The 17,824-nt window shown below is 39.3% G+C and overlaps 1 protein-coding gene across 5 annotated transcripts; it reads right to left on the minus strand.

Moving 5' to 3' along the window:
- Positions 1-3,632: 3,632 nt before the first annotated feature.
- Positions 3,633-17,440, minus strand: LOC127444676 (B-cell receptor CD22-like). 5 transcript variants are annotated; one of them, XM_051704193.1, is made up of 11 exons: positions 17,278-17,440; positions 12,185-12,250; positions 11,678-12,025; positions 11,331-11,570; positions 9,974-10,228; positions 9,625-9,882; positions 9,285-9,533; positions 8,587-8,668; positions 8,450-8,489; positions 7,072-7,349; positions 3,634-6,940 (listed from the first exon to the last, which is right to left on the minus strand). In XM_051704193.1, exons 2-11 carry the CDS (start codon positions 12,240-12,242, stop codon positions 6,886-6,888), a joined length of 1,863 nt encoding a protein of 620 aa, XP_051560153.1. In that variant the 5' UTR covers positions 12,243-12,250; positions 17,278-17,440; the 3' UTR covers positions 3,634-6,885. The 5 variants fall into 5 exon arrangements, 4 of the variants coding, with proteins under 4 accessions (XP_051560157.1, XP_051560153.1, XP_051560154.1 ...); XM_051704194.1 differs by having other exon boundaries at positions 3,635-6,940; positions 8,587-8,665; XM_051704197.1 differs by lacking the exon at positions 9,625-9,882 and having other exon boundaries at positions 3,633-6,940.
- Positions 17,441-17,824: the final 384 nt, after the last annotated feature.

Raw genomic sequence — 17,824 nt, forward strand, 5'->3', positions numbered from 1 at the left:
TATCAGTAAGACTCTTATGAGCATGTATTATAAATTTTACATCAAATTTGTACTTTGCTTTTCTATCTGCTGTAGGTATGGTAATTTAAATTTTAAACATCGGAACACACTGAATGGTATTGTCAATCAATGTGGTAAGATCAGAGGCGTTAAGCAGAATGGATTATCAAATATTTTTGAATGGTTTGTTTTACAGAAAGCCAGAGCCATATTTGGTGATCCTAACCACCCACTGTTTCATGAATTCGTAGTGCTTCCTTCTGGTATGCGTTATAGTATGCCTAGACTTAAAAGTAATCATTATAGGAATTCCTTTATCCCCACTGCTCTAAGGCTTTTAAACTTGTATGGTGGTTGAATGTTGTGTTTTGATATTGGTGTCATTTTATGTAATGAGTGTTTTAATGTATTTGTATTATATGTTCACAAATATTTATGTGGCACCAAAAACAGTCCCTTGAGCTTGTAATAAAGCTTGACTTGACTTGATGGCTTTCTGCTGCAGATGTCACATGAGTGAAGCAGCATATCAAACAACAGAGTGAATGGGCACTTAAGAATAAAAATGTGTTTATGCGAACGATCGTTCAGATGTAGGTAAGTTTGCACCAGCTCACTAAAAACTGCATGAATGGGAATCAGCTATCTACCTCAAATTAGGTGGAGCTCCAAGTCACACCTATTGATGACATGGACCAATGGCAGTAAGAAAGTATTTAGCAGCCGGTAAGACATTTGGTAAGAACAAGCTATAGACAGACAGACCTTCGTTTTGGCCAGATTTTGTTCAAAATGACGTCACACCTGTTCAATTTTTGATTTCGTATGAAGTACCCTGGGGCCTTTACTCTGATCTTCTCACAACACACTGGCTGTGTTAATTCTCTCTCAGTGGTGAACAGTTTTTATTCACTGAGCAGACAGCACTAAACAACATAGCATTGTGATTACCTTCATTAATCAACTCATTTTGAATTAAAGTGACGCTAGCCTCCATGATGAAATAATTTACGTCCACCACACCAGGCATAAAAAAACAGACAGCATTATGGAACATGATGACACCAGAAATATGAGAGTAAATCAAGTTATAAAAAATGACAGTAAAAAGTTACAGTTGTTGGCACTCTCTGTTGCTCATAGTGTGATTGAATGATTACAATCACATCCATGTTCCCATTACAGAAGTCAAGAAAGCAAAGTGAGGAGAGGAAAAGGTGACGAGGAAGAAAGCTGAGAGCCACAGAGGTTTCTACTTCTGAAAAAACTGTGAGAGCGCAAGATAAAATACAGGTTTGTGTAGAGGAAGATCATCTTCCTGTTAAGGATGTCGCGATTATGCAGTTCCACTATTAAACTCATTTAAAAATGTCACCGTAAGAATTTAGAATATACAGTTAAAAACTGTGAAATGCTTTATTTACACATGGCAAAAATATTATATATTTTATTCTAAAACATATGAGTTTTTGGTGTAAGCCTAAATGCGAAAATTTCTTGTGCTTGTGCCTGACTGATTCCTAGCTGGTTGATATGGTGTTGTACTTAGCCAGGTGTCGCAGACTGAACGTGAACTTTCAATTCACGTGAAACTGGGGCAACACTTGAACAAAATATAAAAGAGGAATTTGATCTACCAGACTCGCATTCACTGAAAAAGCGATTTACATCAGCTGTTTGGGAGCATCTAAATGACTTAGGGTTTCTGAAGATGACGGATGTTCAACATGCAGACAGAAGTCATATAAAGTTACAGATCCTACAAATGGGACATGAACTGCTTATGAGGGAAACGAGGGGGCGGAATTACAATTAAGACAGCACAGACACAAGTGCACATGGCAATGAAAAACCAACAAAGCCATGTGCACTCACACAACAAGAGACACAACATGATTGTCAGGATCCAGCCACTAAAAACAAGACAGACAGATGGAGCAAGATCCTGACACAAATTCACCACATTCAACAGTAAATTCAGATTTTGTCATTACTGGACTTTAAATTGCCTGCTTTAAGCAGGGTCTCTGACAGACAATTGGAATTGGCAGATGATCAGGTGGCCAGGGAGGAGTTTTCAGGGCAGGGATTGGGTCAGGGGGCCTGGGAGGCGGCATCAGGGCAGGGATTGGTTCAGGGGGCCTGGGAGGTGGCCACAGGGCAGGGACAGGTTCAGGAGGCCTGGGAGCCGGCCACAGGGCAGTGACAGGTTCAGGAGGCCTGGGAGGTGATTTGGTCGCAGGAGGTGGAGACTTAGGGGGCAGAGCCATAGGAGGATTGGGATTTGAGATTTAGGAGGTGGAGACCATGGCAGAGTGGACTGAGTCATGGGAGGTGGAGTTTCAGGTGAGGATGGAGTCTCAGAGGCAAAGCGTATGGAACCTCTGAAGGTGGAGTTTCTGGGGGTGAGGGCAGAGCCGTGGTAGACTCTGAGGACAGAGCCGAGAGAGGCTCGACAAAGGCAGGTGGAGCCGAGGGAGGTTCGAGGGGTGGAGCCTTGGAAGCCAGAGCCGTGAGAGGCTCGAGGGGTGGAACTGGAGAACTTAGAGACCGGAGAATAGCCAAAGGCTCGAAGGACCAGGGTGGAGCCAGAGGCTCGGAGGACCAAGGCAGCACCGGAGGCTCGGAGGACCAAGGCAGAGCTGGGGGATCGGAGGACTGAGGTGGAGCCGGTGGGACTGAGGACCAAGGCGGAGCCATAGGGATGGAGGTCCCTGGTGGAGCTGAAGGATCTGAGAGCCAAGGCGTATCCGCAGGATCGGAGAGCCAAGGCGGAGCCAGGTGACCGACAAAACAAGGTGGAGCTGGAGGGACAAGGAACCCCGGTGAAGGCGATAGGCTGGAGGAGGAAGGGCCATTGTGCTGGACGGAACCAGCGGAGGAGGAAGGGCCATCGTGCTGGACGGAACCAGCGGAGGAGGAAGGGCCATCGTGCTGGACAGAACCAGTGGAGGAGGAAGGGCTAGGGTACTGGATGGAACCAGGAAGTCCATGATGCTGGACAGAACCAGCAGAGTAGAGGGGCTGGACAGAACCAGCCGAGGAGGAAGGGTACTCGGGGTGGGCACAAGGGCTGGAACCAAATCCAGATCTAATAGCTCAGCAAGAGCTGGCTCTGGGACGGACAAGGCTTGCAACGCTGGCTTGTTGGCCGTGGCAGGCGTGAACGTTGGCTCGTTGGCCGTGGCAGGTTGGGTGTTGGCTCGTTGGCCGTGGGAAGCTTGGAGCAAGGAGCCGTGGAAGGCTTGGAGCAAGGAGCCATGGAAGGCCATGGGGCATTCTCTGTGGGGGGTGAATTAATGTCCTCATCCTCTTTCCCACAGTAAAAGGTGAGCCACATAGCTTAAGAGCCGCATCCAAGTACTCACACAATGTCCAGTGAGGATCCGCTAGAGGCATCTGTGTCTTCAACGCTCCATTCAGACCGGCTCTGAAGAAGGATATCAGAGCGCGGTCATCATAATGTACCACATTTGCCAGCTCGAGGAACTCACGGACATGATCTTCCAATGGCCAGTCCCCTTGGGTGAGGAGGAGAATTTGGACAGCCTCTAGATCCATTTGTGAGGTCAGTTTTTCTGTAACGATATGCAGAGATGAGATGTGAGACGATGGATCTAAACGCAGGCTTTTTAATGGAGATGATGAAGAAGGTGAATAAAAATTACATGGAGCAATACAAAGAACTAAATAGAAATACACAAGGAAACAATGATCTTAGGAACATACAAGGAAACATAAGAACTGACAATAAGTGAGTGAAACTAGAGGGTATATATACAAACAGATGATTGATGAGGGAACAGGGAACAGGTGAGGAAGATGGGGAACAAATGGCTGTGATGAGGGCAGTGAAAAATGGGAATTGTAGTATGGGGCAAACTAACAACAGAAGACAATAATCATGTCAAAATAAGAGTCCTTATGAACAGAATGGTGACAAACTGTGACACCACCTAGTTGAACACCTATTTTTAATACCTCAGACTGAGAAACGAGTCTCAAAATGGGCGTGAAAATATGTAAATACCTGGGTGGGTATTGTGGGCGGGAAGAGGGAAAACGGAAAGGGTTCAAGAGCTACTTCCAAACACATACACACACACACACAACAGAGATGGCTGAGCCTTACATTATGAGTGGAGATTAAAACAAAAGAGTTTGGGGCTGTATATTAATCATGGGACAAAAGTGTGAAGAATTAAAGCAATAGAACAGTTTGCAAATCTGTAAAAAAGATTTGGATATTTTGTTCAAACTTTTGAGAATTAAGTGAGAACAACACTCAGAACAGACATAACAATCAAAAACCAGCACTGCTTTGAGATTATTACAATAATTCATAGATATTATAAATTCATAGATTTATTCTTTCAAAGAGTGTTTCAGGTTTAAGTTAAACTATAGACAGCATTTGTGGCATAATTGGGATTGCCACAGAAAATAATTTCAACTCATCCCTCTTTTTCTAAAGAAACAAATCTCGTGCAGTTAGGCACATACAATGAAAGTAAACGGGTCCAATACACAAAACATATACACATGAATACTGAATAATAAATAATGTGGAAAATGCTCAGAATCTTGTGACGTAAATACGTGCTGTCCTACCAATCATAACCCATATTTCACGCATTTCCCTCATTTTTGTGACGTTGCTTTAACTTTAGTTTTGAAACCGGAAGTACGAAATGGCTCAATAAAACGAAAAAAATAACCAATTTCCCCTTAACAACAAACATAATTAGTGCTATCATTGTTATCAGTGATGAGCAACCTGTACATATCTTTTTACATCTCAAAAAATGTGTTTTGTGGTATAATGACCCTTTTATAAACTGTTGCAGAAGTAAAATCTGTTGGATTCATGAACTACAGTACATGTTGCGGATCCACAGTAATCGCATCAAAGATCACCCTGTGACTCCAAGCACTCTGGTGACACTGAAACATATCATTCCATGCCCGGTATGGGCATAAGTTGTGTTGTGCCCTATATGTTGGAGCTTTTCTTGTTGTGTATTTATCAGTTGTCCAATATATCAAAGTTGTCCTTATTTATAAGTGTTTGTGTTCATTTGATCAAAGTAAGTTCATTGTGGGGGGCCTGGGTAGCTCAGCAAGTAAAGACGCTGACTACCACCCCTGGAGTTGCAACTTCGAATCCAGGGTGTGCTGAGTGATTCCAGCCAGGTCTTCTAAGCAACCAAATTGGCCCGGTTGCTAGGGAGGGTAGAGTCACATGGGGTAACCTCCTTGTGGTCACTATAATGTGGTTCTCGCTCTCGGTGGGGCATGTGGTGAGTTGTGCGCGGATGCCGCGGAGAATAGCGTGAAGCCTCCAAATGCGCTATGTCTTGCGCTCAACAAGCCACATGATAAGATGCGCGGACTGACGTCTCAGATGCGGAGGCAACTGAGATTCGTCCTCCGCCACCTGGATTGAGGTGAGTCATTATGCCACCACGAAAACTTAGAGAGCATTGGGAATTGGGCATTCCAAATTGAGGATAAATAAATTGTTTTTGTTTTCCTCCCTGATTATGATATTATATTGCTTTTAAATCTCCATAAAATGTGTTATTTGACCATAAAACCACTAATAGAACTCAGCTTAAATAAATATGATTGGTGGGCAGACATGTGGCTGCCCTTACAAAAAATCTAGAGTTGCCGCAAACTTCCTGCAAATTCGCCACTCATTAGTTTTCACACGTAAATGAGCTTTACGCCAAAATTTTCATTGTGGCCAAAGGTTTGCTGCAGGTTCACCACAACCGGTGAACAGCTGCAAACTTCTGGCAAACATTTGCGGTGAATAGCAAGCTCATTGGCATGTGAAAATATATGAGTGGCCAATGTACGGCAAGTTTGACAGAACTCTTGGTCAGAGGGTTCTGAAGGGAACTAAACCAGTAGCTAAATATCTCTTGATTACAGTCACCTGTGATTGGTCAGTGACACATTTTTATCTTGTGCTGTGTCTTGTGAACAGAGCATGCTGCCTTTTTCCCTATCCCAAAATGAAGAGGGAACTAGTGGTTACCACATCCCATTTAAACCCGCCTTGCACGCTAATAAATAAAAAACGAATATGTCGTTTTTTAATCTATGGCCCTGTTCGATTTAGCACCATTTATTATTATTATTTTTTTTTTTTAAATTATGAATCGTTCCAAAATAATCAAATAGAATAGACGAATTGTTGCAAAATTTGAGATTTCATGATGCATCATAATCGTTAGGTAAAGAATTGTAAACGAATAGTCAGAGTAAATATTTACACCCATAATGGTTCCCATTTAAAGCTAAAAAGCAAACAAACAAAAAACAACGACACACTGGCAGTGAATTTGTTCCACCACAGGAAGGTGACATGGTGGAAAGAGTGGAACAGTACTGGAGACAAAAGGTACTGCAGCAAATGTATTTATTTTCACCAAAAAAAGGAAAAGGAAAGAAAAGATTAATGTTCTAGAGAAACTGATAATCAAGACCAACATATGAGCACCTCTGTGGTTCCTCTTTGAAAAAAAAATAAAAAAAATGTTTGTGGATAAAAGTGTATGAAGTTTGATCTTTTTCAAAGAAAACGTTTGAGCTTTCTCATAAATGCCAGTCCACCATGGAAACAAGCCTAAGCTGGTCAGGCTGGTTTTGGACACTTTTCAATTTGACTAGTTTGGGGGACCTTCTTAAAAACCAGCTTAGACCTGTTAATGATGTTTCTTTTAGAAGGGTCAATGAAGAAAGAACAATACATAGTCATTAGTCTCAGTCTCCTACTTAAAGATTGAAACAAAATCTGTGCAGGAATAAACGTTGCCGCCACTGCTTGATCATTTTCTGACACAGAGGATGAAAACAGAGAGATTGATCCGTTGATCATTTGACAGTGCTGTAAATCACTGTTTGATCATCCACTGTTTCATCAGCAGATCTGTAAAATCAATAAAACCTGAGATTGTAAATGGCATTTTATGGATAAATACTGACATTCAAATACAAGCCCAAGCAATGCAGCAGCTACTGTATATGTCTTAACTGTAAAATACAGATTGCGTTTGTCACCTCATGGCAGCATCAGGCTGGTGAATTCTAATATTGTCATACTGGGTTTCATTCTCTTCTGGTCTCTTCATCTCTTGGTTTCTGTGAAAGGTGACAGTTATATACTGTATTTCTTCAGTATCTCCAGAATTAAGAGTTCTTCCTGTAGTCTGATCTCCATTGAGGCCTCTGGGTGCAACACTGACATGCTGGGCATGATTTTGATTGGCTGTATTGACTTCAGAAAGAGCACCATCATGGGCTAAATATCTGCATGTTGTGTTGACATATAGATCATCCTGAAATGAGGAAATGACTCATTACACTTTTTTAACTGCAAAAAGGCCTGTAAATAATAATAAATGGATTGTTCATCTAAAACTGAACATTTAAGCAAAAACCGATTGACACAGATAGATTTGTATCCATTATTACCCTGATTTTGCTTTGCATTTACACATCTTTACCCACATTCTTACAGGCTTATCCAATGTGTGCAAGTTTTTACATGCGTGTGCTGTGGTGGAATGATCCGGCTCATCATCATCGCCCCGCCTCTCTGGACCACCCTTCAGCCAAGCTCACGACAGGAGTTGGGCATGAGAGCGAGAAGAGGTGTATAATTAGTTAGCCTTGTTCTGACAGCGGTGGATGAAGCACACCTGATGTGAGTAATGCCTTATCACCGCTGTCTTTAAAACACAGAGCGCACCTCTTCTCGAGAAGCCGGCTTCAATTCTCCATGTGTGCACACACTGGCACCCTCGCACTCCCAGGACCATAGCTGAGAGGGTACGGATGAGCGGATGTGCCGCTGGACCCGCTCCTCGGACCCCCGGATGGATTAAATAAGTCGCCAGGGGAGAACAGCACATGTCGCGGCCGACGGGCTAGAGGCCGGGCCGCCTTCCCCTCTTATCTGCCGCGGGCCTGGGAAGACAGGCCGACGGACCCAGCTCATGCCTGGGCCATTCCATAGACACTTCCCCGCCCTTCACGGAGCCCCGTCTCACCGCAATGATGCCAGATTCCCCCTTTGTTATGAACACTTACCCTTGGACACTTTATTTTCCCTTTTTATGGACATTTGACATTTATTATTTACAATAAATGCCTCTCCGAGGCTTGACGCCACACCCACTGTGTCTGTCTCTTGCGCAACCCGCCACAGTGCATTTACGTTTTGACATCAAAAGCAGAGAATAATCAAATTATTTCAAATCTCATCCAAACACTGTTTTCTGGAATTGTCAGATTTTGTTTTTTTAATAAACTGATTTTTAGTAGTTATCGGCGTATTGCTGTGCATGTAAACGCACTGATTGGCGTCAAACCTGGCATGAGGCGTCTTCTCCTGCCAAGTCTGAATATGAACGTCTTTAGCAAATCTTTTATTAACCTGCTTTTGTCTGATGTCATCATGTCTGTGGTTTTTCTTCCTGTTAAAAAATATTACAAAAACATATAAGTAAATATGTATTTAATTAGTTTAGTGCACTAATGCATTTGTTGATTTTATAGACCGAAGGAACTCACCACACAAACAAAATGATGATAATGAAAATTAGACCTCCACATACACCCGTGACCCCAGCAACTGCAGTAAAATCCTTAACTGCTAAAACAAAACATGTGTCAGGGTTGTTGTCATCATTGGCTATAATGATCAAAATGAGTAATTGTGGTGGAGGAAGGATGCAGTTTCAATATCACGTTCTCTCTTATCTCTATAGTCAAAGATCCTGTACAGGGAGGCACTGATCTTTAACACTTCATGTAATCAGTTTACTATGGCGAGCATCACTAATACTATTACTCATACTTTGGTTAGGTTTTTTTTTTTTTTTTTTACTGCCTGACATAGCAAAAAAAAAAAAAAAAAAAAAGCTTACATTGAAGGAAGAACCAAGGCTATATCTAGAGAACAGAATTTCATATAGACATAAGAATGGAATAATTTGACTTGAACCAGTAAGCAACCATTTAGCAACCACCTAGTACCTCCTGTCAGAGTTTTCTTCCAAGTTGTAAACATTACATTTATAAACGCGTTCATCAATTTATTCATTAATTCCTGTTTTATTTTTATTTAGAGATCACACTTTCACAATGTAATAAAAAAAAAAAAATGCAAAACTAAAATGTGCACACCAGCATTAATGCATGAGCTCATCATCTGTAATGTTTGTTCTACCGCACTTCCTTCCTCCACAGAATCACTCAATCATACACACCTTCAACAGTGACTTGAACGGCAGCTGATCTCTGAGATCCATGTTGATTCTGAGCCACACAGTAGAAGAATCCACTCTGTAGTGCACTGTAACTCTGTCCAGATCCAACAGCTGAGCTTTCATTCTCCTTAAACCAGGTGTAGTTCAGAACAGGTGGGTTTGAATCACTGCTGCAGGTCAGAGTCACTGAATCACCCAAAACTGTTTCACCAGATCCACTCATGGACACTGACACATTCCTGGGTGAGTCTAAAAAATAAAAAAGGAAATGTATAATCATGTTTTGAGATAGATAATCCAGTCACCTGTTCCAACAGTTACTGCAACATCATTAACTCACACATGACATTTAAAGTGACAGCATCAGAGTATTTCTCTCCAACTTCATTTCTGGAGTTGCACTTGTATTCTCCACTGTGATCAGAGCGGATACTTGTGATGCTGTAGATTTTTCCAGACCCTACAGTTGTATTCTCCTTAAACCAGGTGTAGTTCAGAACAGGTGGGTTTGAATCACTGCTGCAGGTCAGATTCACTGAATCACCCAAAACTATTTCACCTGATCCACTCATGGACACTGACACATTCCTGGGCAAGTCTAAAAAATAAAAAAGGAAATGTATAATCATGTTTTGAGATAGATAATCCAGTGATCTGTTACAACAGTTACTGCAACATCATTAACTCACACATGACATTTAAAGTGACAGCATCAGAGTATTTCTCTCCAACTTCATTTCTGGACTTGCACTTGTATTCTCCACTGTCATCAGAGCGGATACTTGTGATGCTGTAGATTTGCCCGTGTGTAAGAAATGTTTTCTCTTTAAACCAGTGGATGTCCGCAGGTGGGTTTGAATCACTGCTGCAGGTCAGATTCACTGAATCACCCTCCACTGTTTCACCAGATGGACTCACCACAGCAAAAGTCTCCTTTGGGGGATCTAATGGTAGATTATTTCCAGTGTATTAGTGACAACAAGATAAATCAAAGCTATTTATACCATGGTCTGTTCTAATACTCAATTCTGATTGGCTGGAATGCGTGCAGTTCAAGCCGTTGAATGCACAGGTAGTTCCGGTCAGTTTTAATCACCGTTCGATATTAATGTGTTGTTTGTAACCATAGCAACATAATATTACAGCGCAAGCAGTGAGCTATATAAACTGAAAACATTTCTTAACCACTTTCATCAGCATAGCTAATATAATGGAATTCAGTTTGTTTTGCATGGAGGGTGAGAGACTGAAAGCAGGACCTATTAAATGTGTCTTTCATGGTCTAGCAAGGCGATGCAAGACGATTTCAACTGTAATGTGTTGTGTATGTTATGTGCTAAAGTGCCGCCTATAGCCACTAGAGGCCCCCCGTGCTCACACATCTCTGACTAAAACGCTGAAGGAGAAGCGCTGTTTGATTGTGGTGAAGTGCTACCGTGCAAGGACAAATTAAGATTTCATTAATTCAGTCAATCGTGCAGCCTTGATGGATACCATGCCAATGTCTCAGAGGTCAAAATTGGCAGGTTCCAGAGTGTTTCCCCTCATCATACAGTAAGTGCTACTTTTACTGTCACTGCCACGTTTGTTACGTCTGTTTTTCCACATTAATGTGAAAACGACAATGAATACAATTTAAATAATACATTTTCGCTGGAGTGCCAACCCCTCTACTTTCTGTGGATATTATTATTTCTGGATTTTGCATTTAAATTCACAGTTTTGACTAAGTGTGTGGTCACACTACTTTTTCTCTGTGTAAATCTGACGAACCTTCGAAAAAATTAAATGTTATTTTTTATTATTTCAGTCAAAATTTGCACTGCAAGAAATATATTACAGCTGTAACTAATCAACTCTGGCAAGTGACCATGGTATAAGTGGGATAATCCACAGCTAGGTGTGCGTTAAATTATTTTAAATGCACTTCGCTTCGCATTGGGTGGTTCTTGGTCTCCACGTCGTGCATTTAAAATCGTTTAACGCACACCTAGCCATGGATTATCCCTTACTAAAACCTCAAAGAATGACTGAATCTATTCTTACATTTAACATTGAGATAAACATGAGGTGATGTGAGTTTGTGTCCGTGTACAGCACAGCTATATCTGCCTGCATCCTCTCTTCTGACTGACTGCAGGAGGAGTTTATTGTTTCTCTCAGTTAATGACTGTGTGTTTTTCAACCAGATGAATGTTGCTCTGTCAGTCAGATTACAGGTGCTTTTACATGTCAGACTGACTGTATCTCCCTCTGTCACGCTCTCAGGAGACTCCACATGAAGATCTGACAACAACACAACACACTGATACTGTATATAGTAACTATCACCATTATTAGGAGCTAATATGTGAGATAATACTCTAAAAATAACTAAACCTGATGAATGTTACCTGTTATTTCAAGAGTTACTCCTTGAATGCCAATCCATCTTCCATTATCTTTATCAGTAATGAATCTGAAATAGTACTTGTGTGAATCCTTCTGTGTCACATCATTCAGTCTGATGGTGCAGTTCTGCTGTTTATCTCCCAGATACCGAATCCTCTGACTGTATTCAGAGTCATTAAAAAGATCTGGAGGCTCTACACCCTTTTCAATCAATTTGGTCCAGAACACTTTCTTGATCTTATATCCAGTAGGGTATTTATAAGTGCAGGACATTATCACTGATGAGCCCTTTAGTGCACAGATGTATGAAGAGCTGTAACTCACACCCCAATCATCAGCACTATAAACCCCTGAAATGCAAACATTTTAATGTCCAATTTATCCATCTTGTTTAAAAATGCTAAGCTAAATCTGATAAATGACCAAATTGTGAATCTTCATGTTTTGCAGTTAGTGAAGGATTTAAAAAAAATAAAATAAAAATGTGACTAGTAATAGCTGTAACTCACCAGACATCATGAGCAGAAAGATCCAAGAAAAATGAGTCATTCTAAGTGCCATCACCATAGAAACACCTACAACACAACTAACGTAGTGTCACTGATTGTAGCTTCAATAACTATGATTAGGAATCTCACAAAACCAAGTAAGAACGTATCAAGCATATATTAAAGCAATTCAGGATGATTGTGAGTGTGATATTGCTTTTATATAACAGTTCACAAAGTAAACACGTAAGGACAAACAAAGAAGTGTCCCAAAAAACGATTGAAGCTACAATAAATATTCAGGATATTGCTTAGGGACTGCCTAAGCTGCAAATTCAAAAGATGCACCCAAAACTCCATTACTAATTCGAAAGCATCACTTTAGTATTGATGTCCAGTTCGTGAACGAATCATTCATCTGAACCAGTTCTTTTTAGTGAACAATTTGAACCAGTTCACCAAATCAGACTGAATCTTCTGAAACAGTTAGTGTCTCGAGTCAACGCTGAGTCTTAACTTGTTTCTTGGACGTGCATGACATTCTGACTCAAAATGAGCCGGCGATAACAGGGAGTAATATGATCTTAGAACTGGTGATATCTGGTTTTCCTAACTCTTCTTTGCAATGAACCGCTCCAACTAGTTCACAAATCGGACTGAACATCCGATCACAGCAGTCCTTGAGTCAACAGTACACTGAACTGAGAATCACCTCTTTTGGAGGTGTTCGGCATACTGAGAACTGATGAGCTGCTGACATTGAGCATGCGTGTGATTAAGGGGTGAAATGTATGTTTCTAGTGTATTTTCAAGAACAGCAGAAAGTATAACAAATAAAACATACTGTAAAAATGTTTATAAATTGATTGTATTATTATAAACATATGAAGATGATCTGGTCGCAATAGTTCTCAAATCAACAGTAGTACACTGATCCAGGGACAGCAGCTCTTGAGTCAACAGTACATTGAGTCACTCGCAGCAGTTCTCGAGCGAGCTGCTGATAAGCATGCGTGAATCCAGGACTTGAATGAGGGGGCGAAACGTTTCAGTCGAGAGATGTAATAGTAATTTAACTACTGAGTATTGTGCATGCAGATTATATTTGAAGTTGTTATGAGCTGGATCATGGTTTCTGTAAAAAAAAGGGTGAGTTTATTAAGACTAGTTTAATCACTTCATATGCTTAGACATGTAGAACATCCGCGTTTGTATATCAGTGTCAGTACTGGGTGCTTAAGGTGACAATAAACAGCCTTATTATTATAACTTAATTATATAAAATTTAATAATCAGCAATATGCGCTCAAATATGGCTTTATTGAATGTGTTTGAGCGTGTATTCTACAACGCTGGTGTATTAGCATTATGTACAGTGACGTAATAACGTGATGACTTAAAAGAACTAGTGAATCGTTTTTTTGGAACTGGTTCAGTAAAACGAACCGTCTGAAAGAACAGGTTCACAGAAAAGAATCAAACTTCCCATCACTACACTTTAGAACTAGTAACGATGGCTTTGACTGTTTCTAACAAGTTATCAGAGTGACAGGAATGTGCATAGGTGTATATGTGTGTATAAAGTTGATATTTGAGAGAGAATGATAGAGCGAGAGAAAGAATGACTGAGCGTGTGTGGCAACTACCTGAGTCTATACCAACTCTCAGCAGTGATAGATTGGAAGTGTTGGAGCTGTTAGTTTAACTGTATCTCTCAGCTGTAGTGTGGTAGTATTCTGCTCAAAGCGATAGTGGACATAAGAGACAATGCCGATATCCTCTAGCAAGGTTTCCACAGGTCTTTAAAAGGTCTTAAAAATTAATTAATGCCCTTCTGCAAATTAAGGCCTCAAAAAGGTCTTTATTCGGAGCAACAAGTCTTAAATTCATAAGGTCATGGTATTGGCGGTTCTAGATTGTATGGTGCCCTGTGTGAAACCCACTTCAACGCGCCCCCCAAAGTTGTTGACCGGGGGTCTGTGTGTGTGCCTCGTGCCACCCTCCCGCAAGATGCCGCCCTGGGCAACTGCACGTGTCGCCCATGCCTAAATCCGCTACTGGGTCATGGGATTAAATGTTGCATGAGGGATTGTTTTCTTGTTGCGTTTAAGTCATTTTAAAGTGAAGAGTAGACCTAATTTCCAAGAGGTCCTTGCTGTGGACTGTAGCACGATGATGTAGTGGATTAAATCCATGTTTTAAATGTTCGGAGCCATGATACACTGGATTTTTTAATGCAAACATTTTCTTCAGCGTGTACAGTACGTAGCGTTATGTGTAAATTAAAAGTGAGAGAGTGCAATAATGATTGTATTTCCTTAAACATTTTTTTTATATTAGTAGGATGGTATTGCATACTAATAACTTTTGAGCATCGGGATTTGAGTCTTCTAATGAATATGAGAGGTTGCTGAATATTTGGAGTGAATTTGTTTGGTATGGATGATGACTATTATATGTTTTTTTCATTTGTTTGATTCAGTTTCGAGAACATATACAGTCCTATTTCTTCTTTAATTTGATTTGGGATTAAAATCTTTATTTATACTCTGTCACGTATGTCACAGAGGGACAAGGACATTTAGGCTATAGCCTTTATTTGATTCATAATAACGATGACTGCTTCTACACATCTATGAAACAACGTCTCTGTAAGACAAGAGAATAATTATACAGTTACAGATAGATATATTCAGTCTCTAAACCTTACAAAACAAAAAGACAAATACAAATGTGTATGTGAAAATAATTTTATTTCCAAAACTAAGTTATGTGGATTATGGACAACACATATATTGTTATAAAATATGACAAATATGATTCATTTATTAAACAATAAAGCTTATATAAACACAGATCTACCGGCAGTAGTTAAACTACTAACTTTTAGTTATCCATTAGGCTAATATAACCTGTCAAACAAAATTGCCTATAGGCTATATGCCATACTGACAACACTAAATAACATATAATAATGTAAAGATAATCTAATATAGTATGTAGCTGTAGACGAGCACATTAAAAACATCCAGTATGTCATGAAAATCATTACGCAGTCCGCAGTGAGGATAGTCTCCTAATTTCTGCGCAACACGTCTTGGATTAGATAGCTAAATATTCATTGAATAATATACAGTAGGTCAGTAAGTGACATATAGCTGACAAAAATGGGTCTGAACAGAAGGTAAAAGTAATTTCCACATTCTGGTGGTTGGGAGCAGAGGTATTCTTTTTGTAAAATGAGTCAAAAAGTCTACAGAGGTCTATAGAAATTACATTTTTAAACTTTGAAATGTTGCTATAAATATGACGCTTCATGTGCTCCCTAGGTGTTTACATTTAGAGCACATATTTTTGTATTGTGTTCCCTTAAATTTATTCCTTAAATTTTCTTTAGTTGGTCTTACAAAGTCTTAAATTAAGGTTCATAAACCTGCAGAAACCCTGCTGTAGTGGTGTATCGTATGCGAACAAAACAGTGTTTTTTACAGCGTTCTTCCCCACTAATTTGACGATCATTTTTTTGCCACATTATAGCACATAGTTGTAATGTCACAGACATGATTTTAATACATACATGTAACATGGTAGATTTTGTTGTCTTGTCTTTGATTTATGTTTAATAAAAAAATAAAATAATAATAATTAAAAGTTTTACAGTCATTTTGAAGTAAAATGTCCAGATGCGTAACAAAAATGTTAATTATATTTTTCCTTTGCATTTTGGGAATGCAAATGGAATAGGGTGTGTTAATGGTTCTAAAGATAGGTTTCACATATGCAAAAAATATATATATATATATATATATATATTGGTATTGGGTCCGATACCACGCCCATGTACTGGTACTCCAAAAAAAAAAAAAAAAAAAAAGCTCCAATACCAAAAACAAATACCAACTGATGTATGAAAGTCTTTACGTAAACATTCAGCCCACAAATTAAAATCACGTTATGTCCTAGTGAGATTATTTAACTGCAAAAGCTGTGATTTAATGATATAAATATATAGTTTACGTGTAATTCAAATGTGAGCACTTGTGCATTTTTGGAGACAGTGTTGTGCTGATGCTGGTTGCTCATAACTGTTAAAACTCCTCCTTTGCTCATTCAGGGAAAACACCGTCATGAGCATCGTGCACTCTGTTTGTAGCAGATGACAGTAAACAGAGTGCAAATTCACATTGTAGCATGAGGCACATACAGAGTACATACTAATTTAATTAAATAGCAGCCTTTTGCGGTTTAATAATCACTTTGTGTCACATAGCGACTGGCTTTTCATAACGTCAGAGCTCCTTGGTCAAAACAACACTGAAAAACACTTCAAAATAGAAGTTCTGTCAAGATAAAAGCTAAAATTATAAGAAAAAAGTCGACAGAAATATATCACTACTGTACAGTTATGCAATATTCACTGTAATGCTACTACTACTACTACTACTAGTAATAATAATAATAATAAATCAGTAGTAATTGTATTATACTTAAGCAGTCTGTAACATCTGTGATGCTCTGTTACGTAGCACTTTATTTGACAAAATATAACTCCAATGCTGTATTTTGGATTGTGCTGTGAAGTTCTATATATAAGCAGTTCATTTGATAAAAAGTTTATATTAAAAAATACAATATTATGTGGAAAATTATTTGTTATAATTTCATTTGATTAAAGTTGAAATGAATGCATTTATTTAAACACCATTTTAATAAAACGTAAATAAACTGTTGATGTTGATTTCAGAAAAAGAAAAAGAAAAACAGGTATCGGACTCGGTATTGGCGAGTACCAAAAATGAGGTATCTGTACTCGCACTTGTTCTCAAAAAATAAAATTAAAATTAAAAATGGTATGGGGAACTTTTGATGGTTTGATAAAATGTTTAAATTAAAATTTAATCAATTAATAGAGAATCTGCTAAGTGCTGATGCAATTTCCTTTCTCTGACTTCTTGCAACAGCAAGTCACTAAAACTTCACAATAAAGCCAGATCAGGTTGGACATTTGCATGTTTCAAACCAACATACAAGGAAAATAACATTTCTTATTTTTCCTTTAATAATTGACAGTATGTTATGAATTAAAGACAGTTAGATGTGAAATTCTCTCTTACCGTGCTTCACCTCTCAGCTAACAGAGACGAGATGGTGGTTTAGAACCACAAGATGTTTTTTCTCATGTAAAAGAATACAACTTTGTCATTAAGAACATAATGTAAGAAAATGCCTCATTATTAAATTGACAAGACAAATGAAGGATCATACCAGTGTTGAAGAGTAAGCCAAACTGAGTGAGGAAGTGAAAAAAGCTCAACATGCAAAGATTTTTATGCAAATATTTCCCAAAGTGTTTCTTTAAGATGTTTATGTGTTTGAGAGGATGCCACTGATAGTGGTGCTCTTTATTTCTGATCAAAGAAATGATCATGTGAAGACTTGGCATTATCATAGTCAAGTAAGACTGTTTCCGCAGAGTGAAAAAAATGTTTTTCCACAATTTTGCTTTATGCATGTAATAAGACCCGGTTAAATCGTACCTAATAACATTAGCACAGCACACCCGTTTCTTTACATTTTTAGTTTCTCTTCCTCTTTTGCTGAGTTGATAAGAGGCTTGTGAACTGCATCAAAACTTATGAAAATCCAACTGGCAAAAGCTGC

Source organism: Myxocyprinus asiaticus, chromosome 8 (assembly GCF_019703515.2).
Source record: "Myxocyprinus asiaticus isolate MX2 ecotype Aquarium Trade chromosome 8, UBuf_Myxa_2, whole genome shotgun sequence".
Lineage (NCBI taxonomy): Eukaryota > Metazoa > Chordata > Actinopteri > Cypriniformes > Catostomidae > Myxocyprinus > Myxocyprinus asiaticus.